The sequence below is a fragment of the Aphelocoma coerulescens genome, chromosome 2, assembly GCF_041296385.1.
Source record: "Aphelocoma coerulescens isolate FSJ_1873_10779 chromosome 2, UR_Acoe_1.0, whole genome shotgun sequence".
NCBI lineage: Eukaryota > Metazoa > Chordata > Aves > Passeriformes > Corvidae > Aphelocoma > Aphelocoma coerulescens.
In genome coordinates this window covers 43,046,561-43,067,677 of record NC_091015.1, presented here as the reverse complement: position 1 = coordinate 43,067,677, position 21,117 = coordinate 43,046,561, and the positions used below count along the sequence as shown (strand labels likewise).

At 38.6% G+C, this 21,117-nt stretch overlaps 1 protein-coding gene across 2 annotated transcripts in view; it reads left to right on the top strand.

Moving 5' to 3' along the window:
- The window catches only part of JAZF1 (JAZF zinc finger 1), a 189,618-nt gene that overhangs the window by 158,063 nt on the left and 10,438 nt on the right, over positions 1-21,117 (top strand). For both annotated transcript variants that reach the window (XM_069007191.1, XM_069007192.1), the window contains one exon: positions 1,821-2,017. In XM_069007191.1, coding sequence (XP_068863292.1) covers positions 1,821-2,017 — 197 coding nt within the window. The remainder of the gene's footprint in view (positions 1-1,820; positions 2,018-21,117) is intronic.

The following is a 21,117-nucleotide window of genomic DNA, read 5'->3' as shown; positions in this document are numbered from 1 at the left end:
TATGGACTTCAACCAAAGTGGTTATAACTCAATATTATTTTAACATTGTTATTTGTGGCTGAGTTTACTAAAGAGCAATTTTCATGCTGCTGCTTTTAATATCTCACAGTTGAAGTTATCCTCCACATTTTCAAGGATTTGTAATGTTACCATAATATTTTCTTAAGGGATAAGTCTTCCCATCCAGAAGCAAGCATACATCATAGTACAAATTGCAAAAATAGTGAATTAGACATTTCCTAGTTAGAGGAAAGCAAATAGGTACTGAATGCCCACTTTATTAAGATCCTTTTATTTTCTTGAATGAAATTTAGGCTTCCATTTGAGGACTGTTTTGTCAATATCATCTGCACCCTTGTTTGAAGAAGAGAAATTTAACACTCAACTGTTACTGTGGATATCTGCATTTAAAATATTAACTTCATAAAAATGCCATATCTGGGCTTGACATGATATATTGTTGTCTCAGTTCAAAGAAGATAAGATGTCATGTCACATACCTGTTTATTAATGTCTGTGTGTTGATGTTACTTATCATGGCAAAGATCCACTTATTAATGCCTTCATGGTACGGACAGACAGGATACATCTTTATTGCTCTAATGATACCTAAAATTCTATGCCATAGTGTTTTGAGACAAATGCTTGTCTTGTGTAACTTAACTTTTTATTCTGTATCATGTGCTAGTGCATATTGTTTTTATTCACTGGTAGGTGTAGTTTGTACTTCAGCCTCAAGGACAGAGGGCTGTACGGACAAGGTGATTTACTATAGCCTGTGTTAGGAATCGTTCCAGATATCCATGATTATTAATGCATATCCATATGCAGTGAAGGGGAAAGACAAATGATTAAAATGTCTCTCCAATGCTAAGTCATGAAGTCTGACTTGCAGAGATCCTGTTGTGGGGGACCCCCAGCCTTTTCAAGTGGGAGTTAATACAGGTGCCAGCAGCAATTCTTTGAATGTCAGCACAAAGCAGCTTCAGGTCTTCTGGTGTAATTCTTTGTATGTACTTGGAGTAAAAGTGGTCTTTTTCAGTTCAATTCTACCTTTTTGAAAGGAATCAAAATAAAAGTGAAAAAAGCTCTTTTTTTTCCAGATGAGATATCCCATGCAAAAAGTTGCACTGCTGGAATTACAGCACTACTGGTGCACACCTTGCGTCATGCTGCTGGGATTACCTCTCAGCACCCCACAGAGATGAACCTTGAAGTGCATGAGGCCTTCAGCAGCCTGTACAGAGCTCTACAGAGAGACCTCATTTGGTTTTCAGGAGTTGGGAACTCCAGTTTGAGGAATTGCAATTAGACATCTTTTATGCCAGGCAACGTTGTCTAAAACCTTTAGTAAAAGGATTTGATTATCCTATTGAAAATTACATATCTACACAAAGTAATTAATTCTATTCCTTTGACCTTCAGATTGAAGGTCGTTTGCTGCTAACACTTTTCTCAGCTACTTTTTCACAGAATGATTGAATGTAGTTACTGTAAAGGACTGAGTACAATCATTATATTATTGTTTGTAATGCTGAGCTCTGGTTGGAATTTAAAAAACACTTGTGTGTTGGCACATGATGCACGTATCTAATGTAAGTTTTATTGAAATCAGAAGGAAATGGCCCAGATCTTGAACACATAAAGTTGTTGACGGAGAAGTTTGTATTCTTTAAATTTGTGTGCTGCAGAGGAACTTGTTATGACTGAGTTTGAAACTCCATTGGTCACTGAGGGCAAAAAAACCCTTTGCCTTTACCTAAAGATTGCTGGTGGAAAGTGCTTCAAAGCTCTCATCCTCATGATTGTCCTTGTTCTAGATTTATGACTGATGCAGCTCGACGTGAGCAGGAGTCTTTGAAGAAAAAGATTCAGCCGAAACTCTCTTTGACTTTATCAAGTACAGTGTCCCGTGGGAATGTATCTACTCCACCTCGCCACAGCAGTGGAAGCCTTACTCCTCCAGTCACCCCTCCAATCACTCCCTCCTCTTCATTTCGCAGCAGTACTCCTACAGGTAAGCACCTACTCTTGATTGATCCCAAATAAAGGGAGCAGTTTTGCTACATGGCATTTGGAGAACAGGAGACATATTGAGGCATGAGGAAGAAGTGCCCCAAAAAATAAAACAGAAAAGCTTTGGGCTATTTTACAGTTGGTTTGCATTCCCTAAAATCTGTTAGGGCATTTTTTTCCAAATTCTTCACTAAAGCAGAGAAGGACACTAACTTTAAATGTTGCAGCTGAAATTATTACGTGAAGAAACTAACCTTACCAGAAACACCCAATGTGCAAAAGACCCCTTATGTATCAATAGGAGAGCTCTGCCTATGGTACAGTATCAGCTAAAGATTGAAAAAAAAGTGGTCTCAGCATCTTCCCCTCCTCCCCCGGTTCTTTTTTGGTTGGAGGCAAAGTGGAATTCTTAGATAAGTAAGTGGTCAGGGAGGAATGTTCTGCTGCTGTCATCATCAAGTAGAAATTACTTTCATTAGGAAACTATGTTCACAAAAAGAAATAAATTTAAAAAGGGATCTATATTTTCTTCAAAAGCTAATATTCCAGTGGTTTTTCAAGGTATAAAACTCCTGAGAATCTTTTTGCACTGATTAGAGTAACTGAAAATTACTTGCTTTGCTGAACCAGATCTCTTGGCCTAAGTCAGTGTGATTTACTTTAGGTAGAGATCTTGTCAGACAATTCTGATACACTTCAGACTAAATACCAGTGTTTTCTTCTAAAAAGCTAAATGCATATAATAGGGCTATTCTATTCTGTAATAAATAGGTTCAATATATTCTCCTTAGCAGGAAATCACATGAGCATCACTGCCTTGAAAAACTGTTACACCACGTGGTTTTTTTATAGGCTATTTCATTCATTAGTATTAATACTTAAATGGAAAAGTTGTAGCAGTCCTTGTGATGTTCTGTCTGCAAGTTGTAAAATGAAGTGGTTGTTCAGTATGTCCCTGGTTATGAAAAAGGGAAGCACGCTGAGAAAAGCTAAATTATAAAGTCCTAATGTAGTTCAGAAAAATTTACATTTCCTTAATTATCTCCTATTTGAAACAAACTGATTTGTTTCCTTGACATCCTACAGATGGCAAGGCATTTCTTCTTTCTTTTGTTTACTTTTTGTACAGCTCCTCCTGAGAAGGCTAATTCATTATGTGGTCAGGTAGTGTAAGTTTGCACATCTGTCAGGAATATTGGCTAGTTACATACTCTTTGAAACATGTTCCATCAAATACTAAGAAAAAAAGCCAGCATCTGTCTACCAAAATACTTTTATTATTTATATATTTTCCAAACTTTTAAAGTTAGTCAGAATGTTGTTTTACTTGCAGTTAAGAGAATCAGCTTGTTATGGCTGCATTTCTCCAAGTCCTGCCTGCCAGGTTATAAATAATACCTGCTTCCACTTTCTGCACCCTCTGTTCCAAGTTCCCTTTTGGACCCTGTTCCAAAGCTAGGGTTTGTAACATCCTAGTAGCAAAAAACATACATTATTTCTTTAAGACTTTTTTTTAAATTTACTATTAACTGCATTGCATTTCAGCAGCCTCAGCCCAGAATTTCCATTTTTCTCATCTTGAAAGTTTTTTTGGACCTAAAGTAAGCATTGAGATTTTTCTGATAACTGCAGGTTTTTTTCCCAGTGTTTACTTGGTGTAGGATTTTTTCGTAACTTAGATAGATGAGGTACTCAGAGTCATGCCATGGCATGAGTTTCTCTTTCTGTGGGTGCAGTGCCTGGAGAGGCAGCCCAGTAGGGGTTGCAGACTCATTTTAGATATGCAGCTCACATGTCTTTTATTGGCCAATGCAAATCTTTTTCCCTCAAGGGCAAGTATATATGGCAGTTGCCTAGCAAGGTGATGTAACCAAGGATAGTTAGGCAAGATCTGTTTCAGGGAAACCATTTAGGCTATGTAAATTGTCCTACATTTCAGCCTCAGTGCCTGCGAAGCTTTCAAGCCCTACAGGCATACCCTCCACTGCATCCAGTGAGAATGAAGAGTATTGCTGTATTCCTTCCATTCAGTCCTGTTTGATTTGTACTCCAAGAAAACTCTTGTTAATTCGTCTTTGAATGCAGGTAAACGTGAATGTTGTGGTAGCTTGAGAAAACAAAGAAGCTGTTTTCCCTTAGGGTGCCTTATGTCCTGTATTTGTTATAATCCAAATATAATCATTGTCCTCATCCTCCTTTAGACTTATACTTTGTCAAAAATAAAATGGGATTGCTTTGACCCAGCTCATTCATGAAATTTCCAGAATGGCTGTTTCCCTTTTATTATCTCCTGTCTCAGCTGTTGGGTAGTTCCTGAGGGCTTATGCCTGGCATTACTGTCACTGCACAAGGTGATGCCACATCAGATGCCAGAGAGGAATCATGCCCTACAGGCTGGTGAGGTGGCATACAAGTACACATGTTCCTCAGCAGAGAGTGTCTGTCACATGTGGCTTTTTCCCATTCTCGTTCAATGTAGAAAGCGAAAACCACACTAATTTTTTGAGTCCTCTTTTCCATGTACTGTCCTCCCTTTTCATATGCTGCTCATCTTGGCTTTCCCAGATGTGTTAGTCTTGCCTTGGGTGAAGCCAGGAGCTGCCTGGATCCCAGCTACCTGTGTGCATGTCCTCACTGCAATGTCTCACCACTTCCTGATGGTTTTAAGCTACTGCTATAAATTTTCAGCAAAGTGCAATTTCTTGTAATGATCTCTCATCTATGTATTGACCAGACTCAAACCCCCTTAGCTTGTGAAACCTGATAAGAAGCAGTTCAAGGTGTTTTGGCTGCAGAGAATGTTTGTTAAGTTTTACAGTAAAAATCTGTGCCAAAAGACTACGGGGCCTCGTTCTCAGACAGAGCTGAGCAGCGTCCAGCCTTACACACATCGATGCTGTCAATGTTGTGTGTGCACGTGTAAGCACCTCCTTGTTCTTGGTAAATGAGATTATTCACAGAGAAGCAGAAATATTCAGCAAAGAAGTGTGCTCCTTAAGGCTCTTCTCAGGTAATGAGGTAGACATGTATTTATCCTCAGGCTCTGTATGTGTTAGTCCCCTAAAATGGCCCGTTAATGGTTTTGGTGGGAAGTAGAAATGCAGTAGTTAATTTTCCATACCTCCCCTCTGTTCCCTCAGGGTGGCTGGCATATGCTCTCTGCTTACATTTGGCTTTTTGTTCCCTCTCCTATAACAAGTTTTCTCTTCTTCTTAAGACCTGCATCCTCTAATGATTGCAGAAAGTTCACTTTAAAAATTTGTTCCAGTTTTTATTTTAACAATAGTGTCTCCCAGGAGACTTTGTTTAGTAGGGCTTAAATGGTCTTGTTAGAGTTCACAGGCAGGATTTAGCAAAAGAAATGGCTTCCATCAGGAATAAAGGCTCCTTAGGGTGATAGGGAAATAGAGCAAAGTAGCACCAGCACGCAGCTTATTTTGGAAAGATGTTAACAGTCTCCAAACACTGAAATATCTCTTTATTTAAGGAGCACTCAGTTAAGTCACAAAAACTTATGCTGCTTTTATTTTTAAATGTCAATTTTAAACCCACAAAACTAATGAAGTCTAGTTATGGATAAAAATGTGGCTGGCATTGCATCCTTAACATACGTTGTTAATTTTTTTAATGCTTTCATGCATCTATGTGGCTCACTGATGAAATTTCCACCCCTAACCTCCTGGCTTTTGGTGTAAGTCAGAGCACTGACATTCCTTTGAAAACTGTGATATCTCTTCATACTGAAAAGCTTTAAAAGAGGTTCAGTGATAGTAACTTACTGGGAATTAAGTATTAAAATAACCTTTTACCCTATTTTAGTTAGAAAAGTAATTCATAGTGATGAATCTCAGACTTAAAAAAAAAGCCACTTCTGCATTGAAGGAACGCCAAAAATCATCTGAAACCACTGTTTAGTGTTTATTATTTTCTTCTATATTTATGACTGCTTTTTTTTGATTTTTTTTTTTTAAACTATTCCAGGCCCGGAATAATAAATTTCAGTCTGGAGTAAATTTTTTTGCCTTCTTATAAACCCTAAAGCAAGAGTTTAATACCAACTGGCTTTTGATTAGTTCAGCCCTAAGTCTTTTGCTCCCCAACCTTCCCCTGCCCAAGAAAAAAAAAAAAAAAGGAAAAAAGAAAAGCTGGAGTACTTGAAAACCTCATAATCAGCATTACATTTTGCTTGGAAGAAGCTGGCTCTCAGATATCCTTTCCTGTTCAGTTTTTATTTTAATAGATTACAAGTTATAACATTTATGCTGTTTTAATAGGTTTATGGACCTATTTACTGCCTGATCATTGGAGCAGTGGATGGCAGCCAGTCCTGGCACAAAGTGTTGAGGATGCTGTGGTTGCCTGGAACAGCTGTGGCCATTTCTCAGTCCTTCCACTTGGGAAGGAGATGAAAGTGTGCAGTTTTCATGGGTGGTCATAGGCTGACCCCATGAGAGAATTGGCAGGTTTCATTTTGATTTACAGCTGTCATTTGAGTAGGTGACTAACTATTGGTTTGTCTTATTAATTAGGATAAATGCCTTTCTGGGGAGTCATATTTGTTCAGTCATTTTTGATTGATTGCATTTGAAAGTTTTTACCTTTCATAAATATGTCAGACTTCCTTGAAATTTCCACCAGTCCAGTCTCAGTATTTATGAAAGTGACACTGTTTTCTACCCACAGAAAATACCTAACTTGTCATTTTTTTTTTCTTTCTTTCTGGTAAAACTGAAAGTAATAAATCATTTTAATCTGGAGGAAAAAAATACTTTGTAGGATTTGCCTTAACATTTAAGAAAACTAAGATCTAAACAGTGATATTTATTCAGATATGCCTAAAAATTTAGCAAAATAATGTTGTAAGATTTGAAAAAAAATATGACTGAGGCTATCAAATTATTACTGTTGATGTAGAAATTATTACATTTACCATCTGAGGATTACTATCTGAATGATGCTTTAGTAGATTTATAGTAAATGAGTAGTTTTGTAGATATATAGAGCATATTCTAAAACTGAAATGAAGATCGCTTTGTAGCTTTGTCAGTAATCCTAAAGCTGCACTATTTCATTCAGTTAGAACACACTGTGTGAAATGGGCCAATTTTTGTCTAATAAATCACACTAGTGGTGAAACATGACTTAATATAATATGTCATTCTGTAACAGAAAGTGAAATTCAATTAATTTTCAATCAAAAGGAAGAAAATCAGTCTTCCCCTAGTGTCTTTTTTTCAGAGCCTGGTGTAATTAAGAGTAATTTTATAGCTGGAGTGATTGCATTATTAAATATTTGCAATAATTTTAAATATATTTGTGTTTGATTCAGGTTTAGGTAACTAAATTAAAGAGAATCATGTCCCATTTACATCATTAGGGAGTATCTTCTAAAAGGTACATATAAATTTTTACTCAATAAAATTAATAGATCCTAACAACTCAGACTACTCTGATCAGGATGGATTTTGTTCAGGATTCAAATGCTACTACTGGCAAAACAGTGACCAAAACATTACAGCTTCCTTCTGTGTTAACACGAGTTCTTGCTTGCTGCTGATGAAATAATTTAGAGCATCATTGTTCCCTCTATGGGTGACTAATTTACAGGGGAGGAAAGTCTGCATATTACAACAAAGGAGCTCCTTTCTCTGCCTACCAAAGGCAGTTGGGACTCAGAAATTGGTTTGTAAGGATTCAGCTTTCTTCTGGTCCATTAAGGACTTGTCTGTTGTGGAAGCTTTGATTTTAAGAAGTGAAATTCTGTGTGGCAGTTAGTGACTTTTCCCAATAAACCTTGTTATCTCATGTACTGTTATCTCAATGACATGAGATATCATTCCTGTAATTCTGCTGTCTAGCATTCGCCTTCATGGATAACTCATAAAGGAATCCCATGGGCCTCCTCTTGAATCTGTTCCCTTTTCTTTTCCAAGAATGCAAAAGCTGAAAGAAAACCACACCATTGTTTGCTGGTAATAGCAACCAAAACCACAATAGTAACCAGCCTTTGGAAGTGGGCATTGAAATAGAGTAACAGGCATGCTGGAAACTAATATGGTTTAGATTCTAAATGTGTGTTTAATTTTTTTTACTTTAAGTTGTTTAAAAAATGCGTTGTTGTAATGTAAAAGCTCATTCCTCTTCATAGGTATCAAAGCAGCTAACATTTCAGTAGAGTTTCCATATGTCAGCCTTTCAACAATGAAGTAATCAAATGGCACAGACAGCTGTTGCACAGAGTGCTGTAACAGCACATTAAACAGAATCCAGCAAGAAAAAGAGATCTGCTCAGCTGAACTACTTTGTGAGTTTAGAGTGAACAGCAGAAATGTAAAACAACAGGGGTGTTCCCCCCACGAATTAATTGGAGACTTGGAGGAGGAGGAGTTAGGCGCTCAGAACTTCTGTGTTGATGGATATGCTAATAATATGTCGCCGAATTAAGCTGAATTTGTTGCAGAACTGCTATTTATAGGAGAATCTGTTTGGCTGCTGTCAGCAGGTGGCATTTCTGAACTCCATGTTAGCTTGAATCAGAGTAGGCTATGAGCCATTAAATCTGCTATTCAGTTGATAATCTGCAACGCCTTTCTCTTTGGGCAATGCAGATTTACTCAATATTGCTACAGCTAGAGAGATACTGCTCTTTCATGGTGGGCTTGTTTTTTTAAGGGAAGTGCACTGCAAAATATTCCTTGATTAAGATCTTAAGGGAGCTTGAAATCAGGCCTGGGAGGACAAGCAAGTGGAAACAAGTACACGTTGATGGCATTTTGAAAATAATGCTACAAGTAATTCAGGTCACATGCACTTTAAGCACATGATTAATGTTAAGCACCTAATACCAAGGAAGTAAATGCTGCCTGACTTTGAGCACATAACAAGTGCTTTGTCAGACTGGAATGAAGTATTCGGCACTTGCAGAGTTGCAAGCTCAAGAATTTATGTAGTCCCAGCTTTAGCCATTCACTTCAAAAATTCTTCACCTGTGTTAGTGTACTGTAAATGGTTAAATTTAATTATTACACTTTATGTTAAAGTAGTGTAGTATCATACAGATGTAATTGAAAAAATAATGAAAAGTAGAAATATGAAATCAAATCCCAGGGCTCTTGTATTAAATTGTTGCTGAGAAGTGGGCTGAGAGTGTTACATTTTTGTGTGTTTGACTTACGGCGTGTCCGGCATAGTAAAGCATGAATCAACCAAGCTCTATTGCAGCTCAAAAAAACACTCTCAGATGTCTGAGGAACCATCTCATTACTTGTTCAAAACTTTCTACTTGTTTAATTGCCTGCTCAGAAACTGAAGAACTTTTATGCTATGTTTTTATTAAAAATTAGATATATGGACTCACTCTTGGATAAACACTATGGGCAAATAAGTAAGCCATACTTCACAAAATGAAGACCAAATTCAGTTTTCCAGTATAATGAATGTTTGAATACATTTGATATTTCAGGCCTGCAAGGTATGATAAAATCTATGTTAAAGTATCTTGTGGAAACTGAATTGTGGTCTCTGACAAAATCTCCTTCTGAGGTGCTTCAATGGTGCTAGGATTTCGCATTTCTGTGTAGATGATGGAAGAGAACTTTCTTTATTGGAGCCAAAATGGTTCCATGTAATTGCAGGTTTGGGGCCCTATATTAATCCTGCACACTAACTAATATGTACATATAATTGCCCAGCACTTAGTAGCCTGAGGCACCTATTCTAACAGAGCTTTATGGGTGTTCTGGTAGAAAATAATTTAAAAAACAATGAATGACACTGTGCGAAACAGTTGATCAATGTGTGACTTTAGTATATGTGTGTGCTTAGACATGGTATGAGATTTTAACACAGGCTTTTGGCTGAGGTCGTGACTAAGCATGAATAATAAGAGAAATCTGTGGTAGTTTCTGGTTTCTGCCTTAAGGAATAAAGCTATAATAGAAGGTTTCTAGTAACAATGAAAAATAGTAGGTAAAAGTGCAATTATTTCCTATAGGGGTTTTCTTAGAACAGGTGGGATTTGTTCCCACAGCTAGAAGATGTTTTTTCTGAGCTAGATGTCGCATCCCATTTTAGGGAGCCAGACTTTAAACTTCAGCTCCTTCTTCAGTAATCCAAAGTGAAAAATGTTCAAGTGCTCATCACTGTGCTTGGCTAAGTGCCTCAGAAATCTTTTTTTTTTTTTTCCTAGCAGTCATCAACTGTCAGGTGACTGTCTTGCTTCCTTAGAGAGACAAGACTATGTAGTAAAACTGGTTACTCAGTGGCTAAACCAAACCAAAAGAATTACATTCTCAGAACATACTGAGACTTAGGCTTGAAGCATCTGTGGAGCAGAGATAACTCTCTATTGCAGGCACAGCAAGTGTTATCATGACTTGGACTAACTTGTAGCACCAAATCAAACAGCTGGAAATTATCCTGAAGACCAAGAACATTAACTTGGTCAAACCTGCACATTTTTTGACCTCTAGCTGTGCGATTACCGGGGTACCTGCTCTGCAGTTTGGCTGGACCCTAAAAGAAGGAAGGATGGGAGCTGGCCCACTTTGATGGCTGTGTCTCTTAGAAGGGAGGCCCTGGTGTCTTTTTTTATCTCCTAGGCAAAACCAGAGTCCTCAGGACTCGCAAACCCCAGCCCTGTTTGCCTTACCAGGTGAATGAGGAGTGTTGGTTAAGGCTGTGAGGAGTACAGGGCTGCAAGTCCATGACTACAGTTCTTTCATAGTCCTGTGGCTTTGGGTACAGATCCCAAAGTATTTCTGCAGGGCTGTGCAAGACAAGCTGACATGACCCTTGAGTGTCGTAATTTTTCAGAGGTTTGGCATTCCCCCTGATCCTGTAAACTTGTGAAGATGGAGCAAAATTATGGAGATTCTCCTGGAACTAATCTTTTCTATGTTTGCATAAAGAGACATGCTGTGATAACCTCCCCTGCTTAGTGCTTTGTTTAATTCCATCCTAAACTAACTTATAACCTAAGTACAAAAAGACCTGTACTGCATTTGCAAAATGATACTATTTGAAAGTGGTGCTTCTAACCATTTAAATTGCTTTTAAAGTCATAAGGGCATTTTTAAGTGTATATAGAGGAAAGTAAGACTAATATGAAGATAACTGATGGGGAAAAATGGGGCTGTGCTGTGAGGGGAAATACATGTTGACTTTTTTTAATCACGATTCCTCTCAGCTTTTTGCTTCATTTTCTGTTTTTCTTCATTTTCCTGCTTTATGTGGGTGCATTTCCATTATAATTCTGTTAAATTTCTCATTTGCTCTTTAACTTGGCAGTAAAAATGTGTTGAGCCCAGTTTGCTATGACAGTATGTTCTGGGAAGATTAACTCAGTTGTCAGATTTTGTGCTTTCTAGTAGAATTCTGAATCTTACCAGAGAAAAAGGCACACAAAAATTTAACACTACCTTTTATTTCATCTCATCTCATTCACTACAGGTAGCTTTACATGTAATCTCCTGCTTGTTGTACTTCATCTTCTCAGCCCCTTCAGAGCATTCTTGTTTGATACAGACATAAATTGCACCGGCAATTGTAAAGCTACTGTGCTGTAGAATTGTATTTTAATTGCACATACCTGTAATTAATTGTATGGGAATTTTCACAGTACTCTCCCCAAGGAACAATTTAATTGAAAAGTAACCAAGTTGTCTAGACTATAGCAACTCATAAAATCATCACTAGTTTTGGGGTTTGAGCTACAAAGCAGCAGTAGAAACATGGCTTGTAGATTAAAGTACTTCCAAGCACAGGAACTGTTTTATAATCCCCATCGTTGTAGTCTACCCTGGCAAACCATTTTTAACAGTGTTAAGAACAAAAAATGTACAATAAGCTTGAAAGTAAAGATTATCTCTGTGTTAATTTGTGATAGGATAGGAATTTTTGTGTACAAGCACACCCGTTACACATAGACCCATTTCTTCCTCCAAATGTGTAAAAAATACTTATTTTGTAGAAAGTACATTATACTTGCCTTTCACAGCTTGTGGCATAACTGGTTTAACATAGGAATAGTGTGACACTCAAAAAGTTACTTCAGGGGTTCTAGGTAACAATGATGGCATTCATGTTTGTGTGTTTATACTGCAAGGGTCACTTGGTAGAAGGATTTTTATTTATTTATTTGCTATTTAGCTCTGTAAGTAATCTGCTAATTATCTTGAAAATTCCTAACTGAAAACACAAATGTTTTTCTCCAAGTTAGAAACAGTAGTGGCCACATGGAGGTTTTAGGTGTTTATTTAAATTGTGTGTGTGTATATATATATATATATATGCACATATATACTTACACATATACATATATATATATATATATTACACTGCGAGATTGAATGGGATTTATCTGTACCGCTGTAGTACCTCAAGGACTGAAAAAATTGCTCTATGTCTGCACACTGACAGCAGTGTTATGGTTTAGCAGAAAAAAAACAGGCTCGTTTAGGCAGCACTTCAGTGTGCTGAAGATGATGAAACTTAGGCAAATGTTTGAGTTTTCTTTGCATTATGGCCAAAGCAAATCAAAAGTAATAAAAAGCAAGGACTAACCTGCCATTTCACACTCGATGACTTATAACCCAGAGAGGTTTATTTCACAGGGGAAATGGTGTATCATGAGTCAATGTTTGCCAGTACAAGATCCTCAAAATTATGTAACATTTTAGGAAAAACAGGGTTCTTTGTAGGTTTTATGTATTTCAAGTGAGCTAAAAAACATGAAACATTTGCTGACCCCTAAAGCTACAAGATCCTCTTGTCTTTTTAGCCTGGCAGGTGGAAGACACCACCCTAATTCTTGCTGAAGGTGAAGGTCGGTGCTTTGTCTTGCTAGCATAGGCTCCCTCTTGTAAGGTTTTTCCATATATAGTCAGACAGTGCCATTCACAACAATTTCTGAGCACTTCTGCCTCTAACGTCAAAGGATACAAGAAGCCAAGGAGCAATGGAAAATAGCAATTTGAAAAGGACTTTGATTTCAGCCCAGTGATATGTCACCTGAAACAACTCTCATGTGGTAACATATGTTTGAAACAGTGGTAGCCTCAAAGAAAGGTTTGTGACAGCATAACAGGCACAGTGCACATTTTATTTTATCAGAATCTTTGTCTTAAAAAATGAGAGAGGAGACATGACTCCCCACTGAATTCTTATGTGTTCTTATGCCTGGATGCGTTTCTTTCTGAGAAACACAAAGTAGGATTAATAAAAAACATATCAGATCTTTCCTCTAGATATTTTCTGTAGTTAGAATGACAAAAGCCTTGATTCTTGCTCAGTAGTCAATAGCCATTTTAGCCCTCACTGGTAATTCTGAGTCTTAGGGCTAGCTCACAAATCATGCTAATGGTGTTTCTTAAATCTAGATGGTCACAGCTTCAAAAGCAGACAGAGAGAAGTGGTCAGTGTATTTTCATACAGATTAAACCCTCCCCTGCCCTTCAGTGCATTGAAGTGGAGAATCTGCCATTGCCTCCTTTGTTGCTGGCCAGGGGTTTGCAACCCTCTAGGGCCTCATAAACATGAAATTTCCTCAGCCCAAAGCTGCTGAAAAGGCACTGAGTTGTCTTGCACCTCCACAGCTCCTCCTCACCCTGGTCCTCCATGCACTGAGCCGGGGCTAACATGCATGAATGCAGCCCATTCACACAGGGGGGCCTAAGGAGGCCCAGGAGCATCTTGGAAATCCCTGCCCAGCTGGATCCTGCTGAAATCAGCAGCACTCCTTGTGTAGTGCAGGCTACCTGACAGTGATGGCAATGCCTTGGGTGGGAGCCTGGTTGTAGCTCGGTGCACGCTGGTGAAGGCAGAGCACACGGCAGTCGGGGTGGGTGGGGACTGTGTGCATTAGAAGTTTTATGACCTGTATTGTAAGTGGCTGGATGGCTTTTGTGCAGCTGTAAAGCATGTATAAAACGTGTCTCAAATGTATTTTCATGGCTTCATAAAGTGTAGTTCATTTATGTAGGTACTTTTTATTGTAATCCTTTATCTTCAACATGGAACTGTTTCCTGGTACCGTTTCTATTTTTTCTTCTCTTTTTTTATAAAAAGGGGTAAAGAAGAGAAAAGAAAAACTGCTTTTTTGTTACATGCATCAGGAGAGTCCTTAAGTACAGTAATAGTGCCCTGAACTTGTATTTTTGTATTTCTAACCTTGGAATGCAGGCCTAGCAACTAAAAAGCCAAAATAACATTAATTATGGCTGTTCTTCACTGTGGTTTTTGGAGTATAAGTTTGGAACAGATGTTTGAGGGGAGAGAAGGGGGGGGAGGAAAGATGGATTGTTTCTTTTTCTCAGCCCCAACTGGTTTTAATTCTTTCTTGAACATTTTGAGAATATCTTTAAACATTTGCCAGAGTTCAATTAACATCCTGTGACTAAAGGTGGAAAATGTCCTACTTTGTTTTTCTTCAAACATATACCTGCTCTTGCTTCTCATGCCAAAGCCAGAAAAAGAAAGGATTCCAGCTGGCATAGGTTTTATTACTGTTACATTAATTTGCAGGTTAAGCCTCAAGTTGGGAGGGGTCTGCTGGATTGATTTATTTATTTACTTTTTTATTTTCATGATTTTTAAAAAGTGCCATGTAAAACACTGCCATTTAATTACAGGAAGGTTATGCTCTTTTTTGGTGAGTGTTTAACAGCTTATTCTTGTTTACATGAAGTTGTAGAAATCTACTTTTAAAATATGTTTAAAGTAGAGATTGTGTTCTTGGGTTTATCATGTTTTTCCTGTACTGTGTATAAACACAAGATTGTACATTATTGAAAGCCCTTTTTTGTGGAAAGTAGGATTGAGGGAAAAAGTTTATATAAGAATGCAAAATAACTTCCCGAGACTATTGGCGCAGTGTGACCATAAAACCTCAACAGCACATTGTGCAGTGACATTATAACAATTTGCTTTAGCACCTCTGCAGCGTTCTCAGAAAGTCCTGCTCTACAAAACACATGCCGTGGTATCAGTTGACTGTTTTTTCCAGAATCAATTCTTTACATGCATGTTTTTGTGATTAGTTGCTGTTCCACAAGTAATTGGAAGTGGTGGGTGTTTTCTTTTATTTATCTTATTACATGTATGTTTTATTTGCATTTATACTTTCAATAAGTTGTAACATATCTGCTTATATAGGTGTGCAAGTGGATTTATAAACTTTGGATTGGGATTTGCAGTGGTTTAGTTTTAAGGCCTGTTCTTTGCTATAGCAGTATCAAGATACAGAAATATCAAGAAAGAAAATGGCACACAATTGCTTCTAAGGCCAGAGTCCAGCTGCTCCACTAACCCCAGTGTTGGCTCCAGAGGACTATTTCTTCTTTTTAACCGGAGTATGTTAGTTCTGTTTCTTTAGTAACCCAAAATGGAGAGCAGATCTCATGTGTAAATAGTTCTCCATTTTGCTGACAGTGAATATGTAGCACTAATATCATACTTATAGCACTTTAAATAAAAAAATTTATGTTTGTTTTGTACCTTTATCATTTTAGCTTAGCCTCCAACATTTTAGGTTGATTTCCCATATAGGTTAGCTCAGCCAAAATCATTCTATACCAAAATACAATGTGTTCAGGTTTGTGTTCTACCTGTAGGAGTGTCTGCATGCTTTCCAAAGTGAATTCAAACCTTGTAATGGGATACATTTTCAGTCACTTAAAATTCAGCATGAGCTTACACTGAGAGCATTGAAATGAAAACTGCAGCTGGTGTGAGATGTTGGAATTGACCTATCTACCATTTCATTTGAAACACCAGTGTGCTCCATGGACTGGGTGTGTAACTATGTGTGGGTTCATCCTGTTTGAAGTACCGCCCTCCAAAACAGCTGCGGGAGGAATCTTTCCAGACCATCTCTGTGACGGTGCAAGTTACAGTTGCCATTTGACTGTGAGAGAGGGGAGAAGATGTCCAGAAACACCTACCCATAACCGTAGTTGCTTAAATGTTCCCTCTTTTGGTATAGCAGTGGAGGTCTGAAAGTGTGGTCTGACAGCTAGTCTTTAAATGATGCGAACAAACATGAAAAAGATTTTGGTTTTGGGGGTTTTTTTGTCTCATTTTCTCTGGTGCTTTTAAGTGCCTTGTGCCTAAAAATAATGATAAAAACCGTACTGTTCTTTGTATTTGAATCCATGTTCACATCATTACATGGGAAGGTACATTTTTGAAATTCTCTTGGTGCTTATTCATTAGCTGAGCCTTGCTTCAGCCAGAGACAATAGAAGATTAGTTCTTCTGGGCAGTAATACGTCCTAACAGCTCATTATTTAGTGCTTGACACTTGATCTGAGCTAGGGGAGGACTGGAAAAGAGAAGAGGAAGGGTGGTTTCTCCAGAAGACATTGTTCTGGCCAAATCCTGCTCTGACTAGTGTCATGGGAAAGAGGAGGATGCTGGCAGTGGTGACAGCTGAAGGCAGGATGAGGGAGTGCTGCTGGCGTGAGCGGGCCGGCAGCAGTGGCCACAGCCCACAGAGCCTGCGGGACACGCTGTGCAGGGCTGGCAGCGGCCAGCGGGACAGCCCTGCGCCCCCAAGGCAGTAATAAGTCATAATTACTATTTTGGGGGCTCTGTTGTGATTGTGAAGAGGGATGGAGGCCTCTGCCAGCCCTGGCAAGTGCCCGTTTGACAAACCATAACCATCTCAATCAGCTCCCACCAGTGACAGCAAAGTTCCAAGCATGCAGTTGGCTTTGAGAACAGAATTGCCTCTCCTTACCCAGAAATGAGGATCAGAAATATTTGCTGGGAGAAGAGCAAGAACTCAACTGCATGTGCTTGTGCCCATGTGCTGGAGAAGGCTCCAGCCTTCACTGAGGTGAACCTAGTGCTTGCTGTATTTAGGTGCTTAATCCAAACACTGGAATTGCCCTTACTATCTAAAATGCCAGTGTCTGTAGCACTGCAAAGTGCTCTGTTAAACTTCTCTGGGTTTTCTTCAGTTGTGTCTACATCATCTTTGTGGACGTGAATGGTAAAAGTATTTTTGAAGATGTAAGAAATTAATCTGAACGGGCTTTTCACAAAGGCTGAAAACTGCTTTTTGTCCTCTGAATCCCCTCTCCCCCCACCCACCAAAACAAGCAAGCAAGCAAAGACCCTGGCTTAGTCTGGCTGGATGATCTAGTGTCTGACATTTGTTGCTGGAGTTCACAGAGCCAGTGCACTCTGCTACCCATACCAGCTCTCAGCTGAGAGAGCCTGCTACAGCTTCTAGACTAAAGACTTGCATAGCAGCTGTTATTTAACTGTTTTGTATTTCATTGCCCCTAGCATTTATTTCCTGTTCTTTATATAAAGGAAGAATATTTCATTTTGAATGACTTGGTATGTCTTTAGATCAGCAATGAGTATCAGCTGTAGGGACACTGCCCCTGCTTGCAAGTATGGAGGAGGCTGTGTGCATCCATGGGCACAGAGGGAAGAAGTCTGACAGATCCATAAATGTGCTTTAGTGTTAACCCAAAATTCACATAATATTAATAATTCACTTTTTTTATCAAGGAAACTGTCGCAGTATATGGGAATGCAAAGTTCTTAACATAAGAAGTGCTCTCATAAAACTGTTTCTATGAAATACAAACTGCAAGTCCCGCACGGGACAAAGTGTGAAGCTGAATTTTTATGAGAAATCCTTGGAATTACCATGAACTTTCAGTGACACTAGCAATGTTGGTTCCCACTGCAGTAAGCTATTTGCTCATAGTTATTCATTGTATACTTAAATGTATCCTTTCTGGTCACAAAAATAATTGGCAAGGATGTTTTGGGTTTGTTTTTCTTCATGGGAGGAGAAAGGAAGAACTCATAATGTTTTTGATCAGAGGTCAAGATAGATCCTACTCATTAAAATGGCACACACGGCTTGTGCTGGTTTTAATCAGCTTTGTCTTTTTTATATTTAAAGGCACAGCAGAGAAGTCTTTGGATTTGAAAAGCGATGTAACAACAAATGCTGTGCACCTGCTAGAACAAAGATTCATTTAAATTTCAGGGAAAAATCCTCTGTAAATCTCACGATAGAATGAATTCGCTCAAGCAAAAGGCAGAATTTATCATGGCTGCAGTGGTGTGAATACAGAATAAACCCCAGAAACATAAAAGATAAAGCCCCAGATTTTCAGCAGTGTAGCTGGGATGTTGTCTATTCCAGAATGTCAAATGAATTAGCTCTCTGCAAAGCATTTCTGAGCTCTTTAAATTACTGACTTCATCTACTGGAAAACAAAAAAGTAGTAGATGGGCATTGAGGAGGTGAGATCTTTGCTGTAGGATTAAGTGACATTCTGACTGATTTTGATAGCAAAACTGACTGGCAAGCAGAGGTGTAGACCAAGTCTTTATGGTCAGCTTTGCTTTTTGTCAAACAACAAAGGCTTCTTACCTTGCAGGCAGTAATCATAATCCCTTCTCGTGCGTGTCTTTACTTTTGGCTGTGACATAGACAGCCTCTTCATTTGTGATGGGTTCTTTAAATGCAGTGTGAAAATTGCAAGAGAAATAACTTGCTGGAACTCTTTGTGACACAGTATGTTTTGTGGCTTCTCATAACGGGTAATTTTATGTGATACCTGGCTCCAATATGACATCCTGTGTGAGTTGTGCCTTGTGGAGTAGTGGCATTGTCTCAGCATGGAAAATTGCAGGGAAGAAAAAAAAACTAAACTAGCACTCTTTCCTTGCCTTTGTTTTGTGTCATTTTTTGATCTGCTGGGGGCAGCACAGATGAAGTGAGTCTTTTGGCAAGGCCACTGGAGCGAGGAGTGGGGAAATGGCTTTGTGGGCCAGGATTGAGGGAATATTGCATGCGAGGGTGCGTGCAGTATTAAGAAGATGTTACTGAGTTATTTGGGTAAGAAAGCAGTGGTTTAGGTTAGGCCAAGGTAGAACTGTGTAGGGTCTCTGGATGAAAGCCAGATGATGAAATTGGATATTATGTTAAAGAGTAATGAGCTAGCAAGGAGGCTCAGAAAAAGTATTGCCAGAGGAAAGAGATAGAGAACAGTTTTTTTGCTATGATAGAACTAGTATTTAGTTATGGTAATAATACTGTATGTTTGTACAGCACCTTGCTGAAAGCATGTGCTTCTCTATCAGTCAGATATTTAGATGCTTTGTCTTAGAGAACTGTGTGTTGAGTTTTGGGGGAGGTTTTTTTTGCTATTTAGACTTCTGAAGCATAATTCTGATATTTTTCCTTTGAATACCTGGGGGGGAACTTTCAGTCCACTTTCCAAGCGTGAGGAGAAAGGGTGAAGCCATTGGCACCTGTGCTACAGGAAGGGCTCAGCTCAATGCCCAAAGTCACGCAGTTGTTACACCCTGGAACAGGCCATAGGTTGGATGCGAAGGTGTTTAATTTTTTTTTTTTTTCCTTTAAAAAAGTAAATATTTACAGATATAATTTTGAAACACCAACCAAGTTTTTAGGAGAAAAAAAAAAAAAGGCAAGCAATTAACTAAGTCTGTCCCGATCAAAGTGCGCTGCCGTGCACTTCCCCTCAGCGCACTGCTGGTCCCCGGGAGCGCTGCCCGAGGAGCCGGGCTCGGGTTGCAGTTTGTACACCTGACATGGAGCCCAGGCCCAGCGCCTCCTGCTCCGGCTGGGAACGGCCTCGCAAAGAAACCGTGCTCAGCCCTGCGCCACTTAATTAAAATACCTCATCCAGGGGCTGTTTATAATGGCAGCGCCAACCTGCGCGTTGTGCTTTTTGTTTTCCCTCTTGTTTTATTTCCCCCCTCTCTGATGTGTTGCACGCAGTCAGTGAGGCACCACATGGGTTGCTGCTCTTAGACACTGACAACTGAGGAAATTAAATTCTGAGGCAGAATCAGTTAAAAGCATGACTAAATCGGTGTTGTTTTTCTATAACAACTGAAACAACATAATTATTTTAAGGTTGAATTTTTATTGCTAATGACTTTTTTTCAAGGCAGTAAATTTTTTTGCATTTTCCTTATATTAAGATCCTTTTAAATACATTTTGGGATTTCTAATGGTTTTTGGATTTTTTTTTTAAGAGAGTAGAAGCAGTTGAGTTCAGTAGACACTTCTAGATAAAAGCAGTGATAGACTGCAATTCCAGCTTCATATGAAGTCATACGGCACCATTAGTATTACTGTTATGAGCAAGAAGAAACACCTATTTATATGGTCATTCATATGAAAAAGCTTATTGTACTTGTAAAATCTGCAGTGACATCTGAATTTAAAAATTTAAGACAATGGAGCATTTGCTCATACTGGTTAAAGAACTGTTTTGAGTGTACTAGACCAAATCTTGCATTTTTGTTCAGGTAAGCCAATGAAAAGAAAACCATAAGGATGGTCTGACAGAGATGCTTACACACACAGTTTGGTCTCTTCTGTCTCTCTCCTTCCCTGAGACTGCCTTTGAGTGAAGTACAGACAAACATTTTTACAGAATTGGATCTTACTGTACAAAGTTACTAGAAAAATTCAAAGAGCACCCCTTAATCCCGTTAGGAAAACCTAAGGAAATGCATAATAGTACTGACTGCAGCTTCTCCCCACTGTTCTGTGTATCTCTTCTTTTATACATTGTATTGTATATAAAGTTCTAAGGAGCACTGATTGTTGCTTTATGAAAGCATACTCCTTATCATCACTAAAAGGAGTGGTGTCCCTATTAGATGCCATACAGTCTCAAATGACGTTTTCTTCAGGAGGACAAAATCCTATTTGGGCAGAAATCACATGCTCTTAAGGGGGTTCACAAGGGGGGGTTATTATAAAGGCAGAAATTGTTGGTATCACTGTTTAGAAATTGTATATTTTGTCATTCTAGGAGTGCATATGTGTATTTACAATAGGGTTTTCTGTTTCATTTGCTTTAAAAAAACCCCACTGAGCTAAAAGGTTTGAAAGGAACAGCTTGAGGAATTTTTTCCATCAAGATACAATCACGGGCAGGAAATCGTAGAAGTAGAGTTGTGGTTTTGCCTCCATTTTTTTATTAGTTAATTAAACTATAACAACTCTTAACTTCATTTTAGGTTAACTGTTCCTAGAGTTCAGAAATATTTTAAGAGGTCAATAATGCTTTCTTTGGCTCTCACTCA